The 12,734-nt window shown below is 45.9% G+C and overlaps 1 protein-coding gene across 1 annotated transcript in view; it reads right to left on the minus strand.

The window, feature by feature from the left end:
- Window positions 1-6,851: 6,851 nt before the first annotated feature.
- Window positions 6,852-12,734, minus strand: part of C2H3orf20 (chromosome 2 C3orf20 homolog) — a 51,017-nt gene continuing 45,134 nt past the window's right edge. Inside the window, exon 13 of the mRNA XM_063296563.1 lies at window positions 6,852-6,998. Coding sequence (XP_063152633.1) covers window positions 6,852-6,998 — 147 coding nt within the window. The remainder of the gene's footprint in view (window positions 6,999-12,734) is intronic.

Below are 12,734 nucleotides of genomic sequence, written 5' to 3' on the forward strand. Positions count from 1 at the left end.
GCGGCATGAGCGATCGGTAAGCCCCCTATTCCAAGAGGGCACGAAGTCCAGGAGGGTTCGGGATCAAGCTCGGAGGAGGAGGAGACCAGGAGAAGCAGGACTCTCGAAGCCACCAGAGAGTTGCAGGGTGAGTGGGTCACCCTGGACGAGATGGCGGGATCCCTGCCTGGAACGTTCGGGGCGCCTAAGGAGCCGCGGGAACAGCTGTCCCCAACAACCGCAGGAGCTGAGGGAAGGCGCCAGAGTGGACAGACCAAGGGCGGCTTCCAGACAGATGAGCGGCTCAACACAGTGGAATCAAGGCTGGAGTCCATCGAACAGCTGCTCCTAAGATTGGCAGTCGGATGGGAAGCCCGAGGAAGGGGTGAGCCAGAGCCAGGCACCAGAAGCTCATCACACCCCCCCCTCCAATCTCTGAGACGCGATGAATGGGGCGAGGACGGAGATGGCTGGAAGCTGAGGCAGCGCCGGGCAGAGCTCACTGCGCAGAACCAGCCAGGTGGTCATCTTCCCCCCACCCACCCTGGAGACACGACGACTGGGATGAGGCTGGAGCCGGCACAAGACGGAGGCAACACCGCCCAGAGCCTGGCAGAGGGAATCCCCACACCGAGACCAGAGAACCCCAGCAGCCCAAGGCATGCCCAGATGCCCAGATGTGAGTTGGAGCCCACCGGGAGCAGGAGTGAAAGACCTCGGGGTCAAGTTTGACGGAGACCCAGCCACACTATCGTTCTTCCTCACAAACGCAAAAAATTATATGGACGAATATGGACCATATTTCCGTTCAGAAAAAGGCAAAATCAATGCCATAGCGAACAAACTCAAAGGAAGGGCGGCTGACTGGTATGTACAGCTATGCCAGGCAGATGCCCCAGAACTCGATTACGTCAACGAGTTTCTCTGGGTGCTGGATCTACACTTTAGAGATCCCTTAGAGAAGGAGAGAGCAAAAAGATCCCTAAGGGGAATCAGCCAAGGACAACGTTCTGTGGCAGATTATGCCATGGAATTTCAAGCACTGGCTGGAAAGGTAGAGGACTGGTCGCAGTCTACCCTAATTGAACGCTTCAAAGAGGGTCTGAACTTGAGCGTTCTGAGGTGGGCATTATGCAGAGACGACCCAAACTCTCTCATTGAGTGGATACGGCTGGCCGGTAAGGCGGAAAATGCCCAGGAAACCTTTCTGCAAGCCAAGAGGACGGCGCAACAAGCAACGACAGCAAAGGGACCCCAAACCGCGGCCGGACCGGTGAGACCAGCACCCCAATCCTGGAGGGAGGAGAGGGAGCAACGGTTTGCCAAGGGGCAGTGCCTTCGATGCGGGAAAGAGGACCACAAAGCGGCAGCCTGCCCAAACACAAAGGCAAACGACAGACCAAGAAAACCGCCAGGCAAACCACCAGCAATGCCCAAAAAGATACCAGCGGCCAGTGGAGAGACAGGAGTAAAAGCTTTACCTTACTCCATTGAAGAGGAGGAGAGCGACGAAGAAGAGCCAGCGGGAAACGCTAGCCGCCTGCCCTAGGAAGCGCCAGAGGGCAGGTGAGGGAAGAGAACCGGCGCAGCAACATCTGGGTGAGTGCCAACTGCCCCACCCTGTACGTCAAAGTTAAATTAAAGTCCCAGCTGAAGTCTATCGAAGTTTGGGCCCTAATCGACTCGGGCTGTTCCAGGTGCCTAATGCACCCGGACCTGGTGGCCGATTTAAAGCTCCGCTGCTATCCACTTCAGCACCACGTAGTATTCGCCCAGTTGGATGGCTCAGCTGCGGGAGAGGGCCCGGTCACCCAATACACCGACGAAGTGGCACTGCAGCTCGGCAGCCACCGGGAGAGACTGCAATTTGTCGTGGCACCGGTGGGCCAACCCTTAATCATCCTGGGCATTCCATGGTTGGTACGACGGAACCCATATATAAATTGGGAAACCAGGACAATCACATTTTCAGTTGGCTTCTACCAAGCGCCTACAGGGGATCGAGTTCCCCGTGCTGCGGTGGGGAGGGCGGCGTCTACAACAACACACCTGGAGGCAGCAGCCCTGGAAGGTTTGCCAAACAGGTACGTGGAGTTTGCAGATGTGTTCGGGGAGAAAGAAGCAGACAAACTCCCACCCCACAGAAAGACGGACTGTGCAATAGAACTGGTCCCCAACACACCCTTACCAAAGCCCAAAATTTATGCAATGACCCAGAAGGAGCTGGCAGCATTGCGGGAGTTCGTGGACAAGAATTTAGCGCGAGGCTTCATCGAGCCCGCAAACTCGCCAGTTGGAGCCCCAGTCCTCTTCAGGGAGAAAAAGGATGGGACATTAAGGCTCTGTACGGACTACCACGGATTGAATGCGGCTTCCATATCAAACAAATACCCTTTACCCCTGATCAAAGACATATTAGCACATCTGGCAAAGGGCAAAATATTTTCCAAACTGGACTTGCAAGAAGCCTATTTCCGCATACGTATATGGGAGGGGGATGAGTGGAAGATGGCTTTCAATTGCCCACTGGGATCATTCCAATATAAAGTGTTACCGTTTGGTTTGGCAGGGGCACCAGGGGTATTTATGCAATTGATTAACGAGGTCTTGCACAACCACTTGTTCAAGGGGGTACTTGTCTACTTAGACAATGTGTTGATATACTCTGAGACTGAAGAGGAGCACGAATGCTTGGTTAAGCAAGTGCTCAGGAAACTCCGCAAAGCAGAGCTATTTGCCAAGCTCTCTAAGTGCGAGTTTCACAAATCGCAGATAGATTATCTGGGCTACAGAATCTCTGAGAGGGACATCGAAATGGACCCTGGAAAAGTCCAGGCCATCCTGGCATGGGAGCACCCACGCACTAGGAGGCAACTACAAAGTTTCCTTGGATTTACGAATTTTTACAGGGGATTTATCCAGGGACTAGCAGAAATTGTTTTGCCCCTAACCAATTTACTCCGCACAAAGGGCTTGGGAGACACATGCAAGGCACGAAACCCGGGAGCACTCCTGAACTGGACTCCTGACTGCCAAAGGGCTTTTGATTACCTCAAAAGCCTATTTACAGCAGAACCAGTTCTACAACACCCTGACCCCACCAAGCCTTTTGTAGTCCAAGTCGATGCCTCCGACTTCTTGATCGGGGCACTCCTGCTTCAGCGGGATTTAAATGATCAGCTGAAGCCCTGCGCGTACCTCTCCCGCAAGTTCTCCGAGACAGAGCGGAGATGGCATGTATGGGAGAAGGAGGCTTTCGCCGTCAAAGCTGCCTTAGAGGCATGGCGACACCTCCTGGAAGGGGCCACCTGCCCCTTTGAGGTCTGGATGGACCACAAAAACCTAGAAGCGCTCAGCACCCCAAAATGCCTCAGTCCTAAGCAGGTTCACTGGGTGCAGTTTTTCAGCCGCTTTGATTTTAAGCTAAAGTTCATACCAGGAAGGAAGAACTTCTTAGCCGACGCTCTCTCTAGGCAGCCCCAGGATGCCAGTCAGGCTTCCGACATCGTAGGTACTGTGTGGACCGACACACAGCTGGGTTGCCAAGCTGTCACGCGCAGCCAAACCGGAACACAGCGCACCCCGGCACAACCACCCGCAAAGGGAGGGAGACGCATGTCAATTTCATCCAACTTGCAACAGCAGTTCGCACAAGCCCTCAAAACGGATACATGGTTGCAAGCCAATCAACACAATGTTTCTTTCGCAAACGATTTGGCTTGGAAACAAAATAGCTTGTACGTGCCGGAGCAATTGCGAGCTGAGGTTCTAAGCCGTTCTCATGACGACAAAATGGCTGGGCACTTTGGGTTCGTGAAAACACTGCATCTAGTCAGGCGACAATTCTGGTGGCCTACTCTTAGGAGGGATGTAAAGGAATATGTCGCTGCTTGCCCCACATGTGCCATGGTCAAACGAAAAGTGGGGAAACCCCAGGGACTGTTGCAGCCAGTAGCAAGCCCCTCCCGCCCTTGGGAGGAAATCTCAATGGACTTTATTGTGGATTTGCCATCCAGCCAGAGAAAAATGGTCATCTGGGTGGTAAAAGACTATTTCTCTAAACAGGCACATTTTGTCCCATGCGCCTCCATTCCCTCCACTCAACAGCTGGCACACCTCTTTTTAAATCGCATCTATAAATTACACGGTGCCCCCTCCCGCTTGGTAACAGATAGGGGTACACAATTTACTTCTAAATTCTGGAAGGCATTTTTGAAGTTAATTGGAACCAAGCAGGCACTGTCCACTGCTTGGCACCCCCACATGGATGGCTCTATGGAGATCCTTAACTCCACCCTGGAGCAATTTTTATGCTCCTTTATAAATTACCAGCAAGACGACTGGGTAGACTTACTCCCCTTTGCCGAGGTAGCATATAACAATGCAATGCACCAGAGCACGGGTCACACCCCCTTCCGGGTGGTATATGGTAGAGACTTTGTTCCGATCCCAGAGTTGCCACAGCCAGACACCCCGCCTTGTTCCCTGGATGACTGGGCGGCGCAACTAGCCAATGTTTGGCCAGTCGTTCAGCTGGCTGTCTCCGAAGCTCAAGCAACCTACAAGCGGTATGCGGACAACCACAGGGCGGCGCAGCCAAACTTCAAAGTGGGAGATAAGGTCTACCTCTCCACTAAGTTCATTAAGTCTCCGCAGCCCTCAAAGAAATTGGCCCCCAAGTTCATTGGCCCGTTTCCAATAGTAGAGATAATCAACCCGGTAACTTTCAAGTTAGAACTGCCACACAACTTGAAACACATACACCCGGTGTTCCATTGTGCCTTACTGAAACCGGTTACCTCTTCAAAGTGGCACAATGACCCCCCCCCCGCCCATCATGATAGATGGACAGCAACATTTTGAAATCAAAGAGGTACTAGACTCCAGAAGGCTACAGGGCACCCTCCAGTACCTGGTCTGCTGGAGACATTTCCCCCACCCTGAGTGGGTGCAGGCTTGGGATGTCTCAGTGCAGCGGCTTGTCAAACGCTTCCATGAAGCGTATCCTGCCAAACCGGTGCCTTGAAGTTTTCTTGGGGGGGCAGTATGTCATGTCCCCCGTTGCAATGCAATCATGCATCACAACGGGGAACATGCCTTTCAGGATAAGGGAAGGAAGGAGGAAGGAATCATCCTAATCCCTTAAACACTCAAACACAAACGCAATTACAAGGACAAAGGAGACATACCTTTGCCCTGATCAGAGAAGCCATCATCATATCCCCCGGACATCTCTGCATTACCCCGGGGGACACACCTGCACCGGACACGGGAAGGAGACAGAGGAGATCAGCAATAATCATCCTGATCGCCCATCTAGACCCCGGTATCGCACCCTGATCACCCATCAAGAATCCGGATCCGGACTGTGGGACAATGGGGGGTGGAGAAGGGCCAGGTCCGCACCGTGGGTATTTACGGGGTACCCTGCACGCCATGTGCTCATTCCCGTCTTTTTGCGTGTATGTACTCTGTTCTCATTAAACCGGAAATCCTTAGCCCTATCTAAGTGAGTCCGTGTCTTTTTGGGAGCAAGGCAACCATCACACTAGTGTTGATATCAACTAGACTAAGCTGTATATCCCATTCTTTTTCTTATCTCATGCCTTTGATTTATTTGGTGTATTATTTACTACATCAAATCATTTCTTACTCTGGGAGGAAATAGGGTGATGGATATGTATGCTTGCACATGAAGAAGTATATATCATATTCTAAGAACATTCGTCCTCCATTGAGACATATGAGTAATAGTATAAAATGTAGGGCTACTAATTTGGGGCTATAAAAATCCAGATGATCACTGAAGTTGGAGTTTTGTGTATCTTGTTGCTGCCAGCCAGTCATCCTCCAAATCTTTGCAGCCCAAGCTGGTAGTCCTGGTCTAGAGTTTAAAGTTGCCTTATTGTATCCTGTGGGATTGCTTCCTCCTGCTGTATGGTCAATCACTCTTATACATTTTAAAATAAAGGATAATGTCTCAGATGAGCGGTTTAACCATGTAGTCCTAAGCATGTCTACTCAAAATTAAGCCTTACTGAGTTCCATCAAACTTATTACCCAAAAATAAGTATAGTACTATAACCTCAGAGACAGGGTAGAAGTAGGAAGCAGCTTCTTCCTTCAGCAAGGTACCATAGCACCTGAAATCTTGACTTTCAGACTGAAAACACTAAGCTTTCCTCTAAAGAATAAATCTAGATGACAATTCCTTGGCTGAAATCAACAATATATCTTTTAAATCTAGATTTTCCAGAATAATGTTGGGATCTGAACTTGTTGGCAAGGAGGAGGAATGGAACTTGATTATTTGTCAATAGTCCCTTTCAACTTTGTTTGTTTCTATGAAAGTACATCTGTTTGTTACTGTAATATAAAATATTCTGTACCATCATGTCAAACCCCAACTATTAAAGATAATGTTGTTTTTAATAATGTGAAACAAAGACATATAACAATATGCAAAACCTTATTGACTTTTTAACTCTTCAGTAGATTCAAAAGTAGAACTATATTATGTCACAAATCTGATAATATATGAATGGATAATATTGCACACAAGTACAATGTAATTACAATAAATTGATTTAAAATCAGATTATTACATGATTATAAATTAAATACTGAATGTGTTAGGAGACCAATTTTTAGCAACATGTACCATAGCAAGAAAGAATATTCTATCAAGCTACTACTGCTGTTATTCTCCTCCTACTCCATTCCTTGTCACTCACCCTGCAATGAGTTTATGGAATTTCATTCTTCTCATTACAGCTCTTTCTTGTTAAGTTAATATTGTAAACACAGACCTCAGCATGATATTGCCATACTTCTCCCCATTCTTACTTTTATATTCCTCTTAATTTTCTGTTTTACCTAAATTTGAAACTCTGTGGCAGGAAGTGACCTCTTCTGCAGTCAAGGCAAACTTGGTTGATCTGTTTCAGCAGATCCCTCTTACTGTAGCTGTATCCGTTGAAAACACAGCTCCCAAAGAGCAGCTTCCCTCCGGCATACATCTGTTGACAAACAGACAGGAAGGAGAGGAACAAAAATGCTTTGTAACAAAAAAAATAAAGTTGAGTTTGAAGACTTGGACCAAATGGTTTCCTTTTCCTGTTTTGTACTGGAGCTTTAAATGTTTTCACTTAGACGTAAAGGACTCTGACAGCTATATGTGCACATACACAAACTTCCTTCACATCACTTAATACCACTAATGCTGAGTATTAATACTATGTTAATACTACTTTAAACCTCATAAAAGCTACAGCAATATTATCAACAAATAAATTTGCACCTTTATTTTTTAAAATGATCTGCTCATTTTGCCAGTAAAAAGGGCCATTGGTTTTGTTTTATCAACCCAATCCTATTCATGATTATTCAGAAATCAGCTCCATTTAGTTCAGTGAAACTTACTCTAGGGCAAGCCTATGTAATTCAGTAATACACACCCTGACCGTAAGCCTATATTTCAATGCCAGACCAGTGATCAGTTGCTTTTTCATATGTCTTAGCCATCTCTATTTTTAGTTTGCAAGCAATTGGGCCCAGTCCTGACTATGTGAAGCTATTCTTTGAAAAGAGTTAACCTATTCTAGAAGATTGGTCTTTCAGTTAATAGAAGTATGCAGCCTATACCAGGACCCTAGTCCTATGCCTTTAAACCAGGGATGTTACATCCAGTTTTAATGCACAAATAGCAATAGAGGGAGAGAGAGATGGGACACCACTGGAAGTTCTTATTACCATAAAGACTTCAATCTATCTTGGGACCTGACCATTGTTGGTGGGATGAGAAAGACAACCCACTATGTTTTTTGTTCTACTGTATTATCTAGAGGACAGTGTAACTCCTGGCATTGGCCATCCTTGTTATAAGGTATATTGGCATCCTGGGCCAATTGCTGAGATTTGGGACTGAGTAGGATCCACTGCTGGTAGCTGGCCTGCCCTCCTGCCTTTTTTAAAAGAAATTCTGCCCCAGCACTCTAAGCAGTGTTGGGAAACTGAGTCTAACTGCCATAGTAATTTTCTACAATGCCTGTGTTGTAACAAAATTCTGAGATATTGTGGGAAATTACAATGATGGTACTAGTGAGAACAGTGACCCAAGCTACACAGAGGTCACTTTGCCCAGGGAAGTTTGCTGCCCTGCAGTGCAATATTTTACAGTAATTTATCAGAGAAATAAGTGTATGTCCTAAAGAAATTACAAGAATAATGGCAACAAACTTTTAACTGAAAAGACAGCAGAAAAGATAATATTGATGAGTTAAGGGGCATTGGACAACCTTTTTAGATGATTCTGACTGGGTAAAAGGAAGAGTACTGTTGCAGCACAAGGAAGACCTTTCAGGGCTTCTGGTCACATGGAGAATCAGAATGCATGCCTGTCCCTATAGAGCTACTACCATATCCCTTCATTTTGTCACTTGAATATCTGCATGGTAAGTATACTATATAGTAACTGCAATGCTACAAAACAGGTCAATGCAATTGAAAGAGTAGACAGTGAAGTAAGTGGGGAGTTCAAAGAATGGGAGGGCATGAAATCAGAACAAAGGAGGGGGTGGAAAAGCTAACTGGCCAGGAAGGCATGAAATAGGGTGGTACAAGTATTTGTATCATCAGAGTGAGGTGGAGAGTAGAAGGCATAAAGTGGGGGAAAGGGTGGAGGACCACCGGAGTAGGTGCATAAGTAAGGAGAGGGAAGTAGGTGGGGACACTCAGGAAATCAAGGTGGAGAGTAGAGAGAATGTGGTTTATGGGTGAGGTCATGGGGGAAAGAGTTGTGACAGAGAGGTTTGGAAACTGTAAGGGCACTCATTGGAAATGGGTAGCTGGCAACCACTTGCTCACCTTGTATGAGTTACTGTTGATTCCATGCAAGGAACAAAGAGTGTATTTTGCAGCCAAAGAACTTGGCTGCTTCATAGCTTACTGTTTCCACTCTTTCCAACTCTACCTCTTCAGAGAGCCAGCAGTTCCCTCTAGTGGGCTGAAGATTTAAATGTTAAAGACAAGTTGCTGCAAGTGATGTAAAGCCAAACCTTCTACAACCCCTCTCAGAAGGTTCATTGTATTAAAACCAGGTTTGTTTAGGAAGCATTGAAGCTGCAAAAGGTAAGTTCTATGATATTTTTTTCAAATTTCTGGAGAAATGATTTCATCCCTATTATTGGAAAGATTTTACAGTTTGTTAAAAATCTATAGCTCCTTGGAAAGTTTTAATCTTCTGGGATAAAGGAGTAAAATGGTTAAGATTAAGTGAAGCAAGATAGGATTTTTGTTTTCATAATGGCCACTGTAAGATTTAACCTTCACCACTCTAAAGCAGTGTTTCTCAACCTCAGCAACGTTAAGATGTGTGGACTTCAAATCCCAGAATTCTTCCAGCCAGCAGGCTGGTTGACGTGCGTTTGACATCCTTCAGTGCTGAATATTCTTGGGTAAATGGATAGTCAAAACCAGCCTCCCCCAGTCTGGTGCCCTCAGCAGCTGTCAGATTACAAGTCTCACTGCCATTAGCTACAATGGTCAAGGACTAGCTATTTCCTGAAATGAGTTCAGAACTCCAGGATCAAACAAATTGTATTCTGTAATCCTGAATTAATGAACTCTTAGGTATTATTTTTGAGAAACCCTGGAGAAGGGGTGAAATGAGTTTGGTTTTAACATTGGAGGAAGAAACATCAATAACCTGTGCCATGCTAATGACGCTACTCTGATAGCCCAAAAATGCAAATAGTCTGCAAACTCTGTAATGAAAGTTAAGAATCACAGTGAAAAAATGGGACTAAGTTTAAATATATAGAAGAACAACTAATATAAACAGGTAGAGCAACCAGCCTTATAATTGACGATGAAGATATTAAAGTGGTAAATAGCTTTTGCCTTTTACGATTGACCATCAACAGTAAAGGAACCAGCAGTCAAGAAATATGACATACTTGATAGAGTAGCAACAAAGGCCTTGGAAAACATATTCAAATGCCAGGATGTGACTATACCTACAAAGATCAGAATCATGCAGGCAGTGATTCCCCATGACACTGTATACAAGTGAAAGTTGGACTTGAAGGATAGAAAGATTATTGATGCTTTTGAACTTTGGCGTTGGATAAGACTCCCTAGAATACCATGGACAGCCAAGAAAACAAACTAATATATAATAGAAGAAATTTATTTACTTGTTTATTTATTTATTTATTTATTTATTTATTTAAAACATTTATATAGTCATCCATCTTATACCAAACTCTGGGTGGCTCCCAACCAACAGTTGAAACAGCATTGTTGTATAATTAACATATACATATATCTATTAAAACCACAAATAATAAAGAAACCATATACCATAATAAACTTTAACAAGCAGTCTGCCACAAAAACTCTCATTGATCTCACCCTATCCCAGTGCTTGGGGGGAAAAGCCAGGTCTTAAGTGCTTTCCAGAAGGCTAGGAGAGTGGAGGCCTGCCAAACCTCAGGGGGAAGGGTGTTCCATAGGGCAGGGGCTGCCATGGAAAAGGCATGCTTCCTAGATCCCATAAGATGGCAATGTTTAAGGGAAGGGACTAGCAGCATGTCCACCCTATCTAATCTGATAGGACAGGTAAATGTCCTTAGGGAGAGGTGGTCCCACAGATAACCTGACCCTGTGCCATATAGGGCTTTAAAGGTAATAACCAACTCGTTGAATTGCACCTGGAAGGAAACTGGGAGCCAGTCAGTTTGCACAACAGAGGTGTAAGATGGATAAACCTAGGGGCACCCATCACTGCATATGCTGCTGCATTCTGAACCAGTTGTAGCTTCTGGGGGTCTTCAAGGGCAGCCTCATGTACAGCATGTTGCAATAATCCAAACAGGAAGTAACCAAGGCACGAGTGACCATGAGCAAGGTCTTCCGGTCCAGGAAGGGGTGCAGTTGGTGCCCTAGACAAATCTGTGCAAAGGCCCCCCAGCCATGGCTGCCACCTGCTCCTCAATCAGGAGCCGTGAATCTAGGAGGATCCCCAAATTGTGACCCACTCAGTCTGGGGGACTGCCACCCCATCCAGAGTCAAAGATGAAATATTGCCCGGGGTTGGGGACTAAAAACCCAAAGCCACTCTGTCTTGCCAGGGTTGGGTTGAAGTTGGTTCCTCCCCCATCAGCATACTGATGATACTGCATCTCATACCAATGGATGACCTCCCCCAGCGGTTTTGTGTAGATGTTGAAAAGGAGAAGCGAAAGGCTCAAGCCCTAAGGCATCCCCACACTTCAGGGGCCTAGGGCTCAACCTCTCCTCCCCCACCAACACTGACTGGAACCAACCTGGAGGAAGGAAGAGAACCACTGTAACACAGTGCCTCTACTCCCAACCCCAGAAGCCGGTCCAGTATGATACCATAGTTGATGGTATTGAAAATGGCTAAGAGGTCCAGGAGGGCCAGAATGGTTGCAGCACCCCCATCCTGAATCCTCCAAAGGTCATAGACAAGTGTGACCAATGCTGTTTCAGTGCTGTGCCCAGCCTGAACCCAGCCTGAAAAGGATCCAGAAAATCTGCTTCATCCAGGGTCCTCTGTAGCTGTGCACCAACCACCTCTCAACAACCTTCGCTAAAAAGGGAAGGTTGGAGACTGGGTGAAAGTCGTCTAACATAGGAGGGCTTCTTGAGAAGGGGGCACACCACCACCTCCTTCAAGGCAGGTGGTTCTACCCCCTCCCATAAAGAGGCATTAATCAATGATAGTAGCATCTCCTCAACACACTAGCAGTTATTTCCATGTAAGCATGCAGGCTGTTAGTTAATTTTGTGAACTGTAGAGAGCTGAGTTCTTCTAATTCTGAATAATTGTTGTTGCTTGCTAGTGGCTATTCTATCAGCCTAGATAGAAGACCATGTATTTCCATGGCTGATCAAGCAATTATTGGTTAAGATCAAGGGACAGATGCCTTGAGTTTTCCAAATCAGCACTGATGAACCTTGTTTTGCAGCTAAGACAACTAACTCTTTTTAGTTTGGGACTATTTGAAAATCCCTTTGTGCAGCAGATGTGCTCCCAAACCAGACACTGCATCATTATTTTGACTACCTTGTAGGCTGCTTGTGTAGTTTTCAGCAGAATGATTTATTATTCTCTGAATGTTAAAGTCCTACTACAGCCAGCAAGGCAACCTTCCATAGGCTGGCTGGCTGGCTTGCTGGTATGCCTGCTGAGACAAAGAGAACAGAAATAGTCTCTCTGTGCCATAATTAATTTGTTGCTGTGTACTATGGTTGGCAATTGGCCTCTGTGTACCTAATCCATGGATAAGGACTACATTACTAATAACTGCTTTTGCCATTCTTTCATGCAGGAAGGAGAAATTTAAGTCCGTGATATGCTCAAGAAGTTTTTGAAGTGACTTTTTTCCCAGTTAATAGTAATTATAACCATAAGCAGTGGTTATATACAATATTTTAGGTAGAAGTGGACAGGGTTCAGATTTGTCAGTTCTATTTTGTTTTATGTTAGACTTTTGAGACTAACCAGCTGGAGTGCATAGTAAATAAATAGGTTTTAGTCCTTTCACAGACAAAACCACTCCTGGTATTCCCATGGTTTCTTAATTTCAGCAGCATGTCTGCTGTTGTTGAACATCTGGAAGTTGGACATTCTTACTAATCTATGTCATATCCCAGTCTGGATTTTTTCCCACACACCATTAGCGGTGCGGGCTGTGGCGTGCTTGGGTGCCATCGGGAGGTGGTTGCCG

The sequence above is a fragment of the Candoia aspera genome, chromosome 2, assembly GCF_035149785.1.
Source record: "Candoia aspera isolate rCanAsp1 chromosome 2, rCanAsp1.hap2, whole genome shotgun sequence".
Classification (NCBI taxonomy): Eukaryota; Metazoa; Chordata; class Lepidosauria; order Squamata; family Boidae; genus Candoia; species Candoia aspera.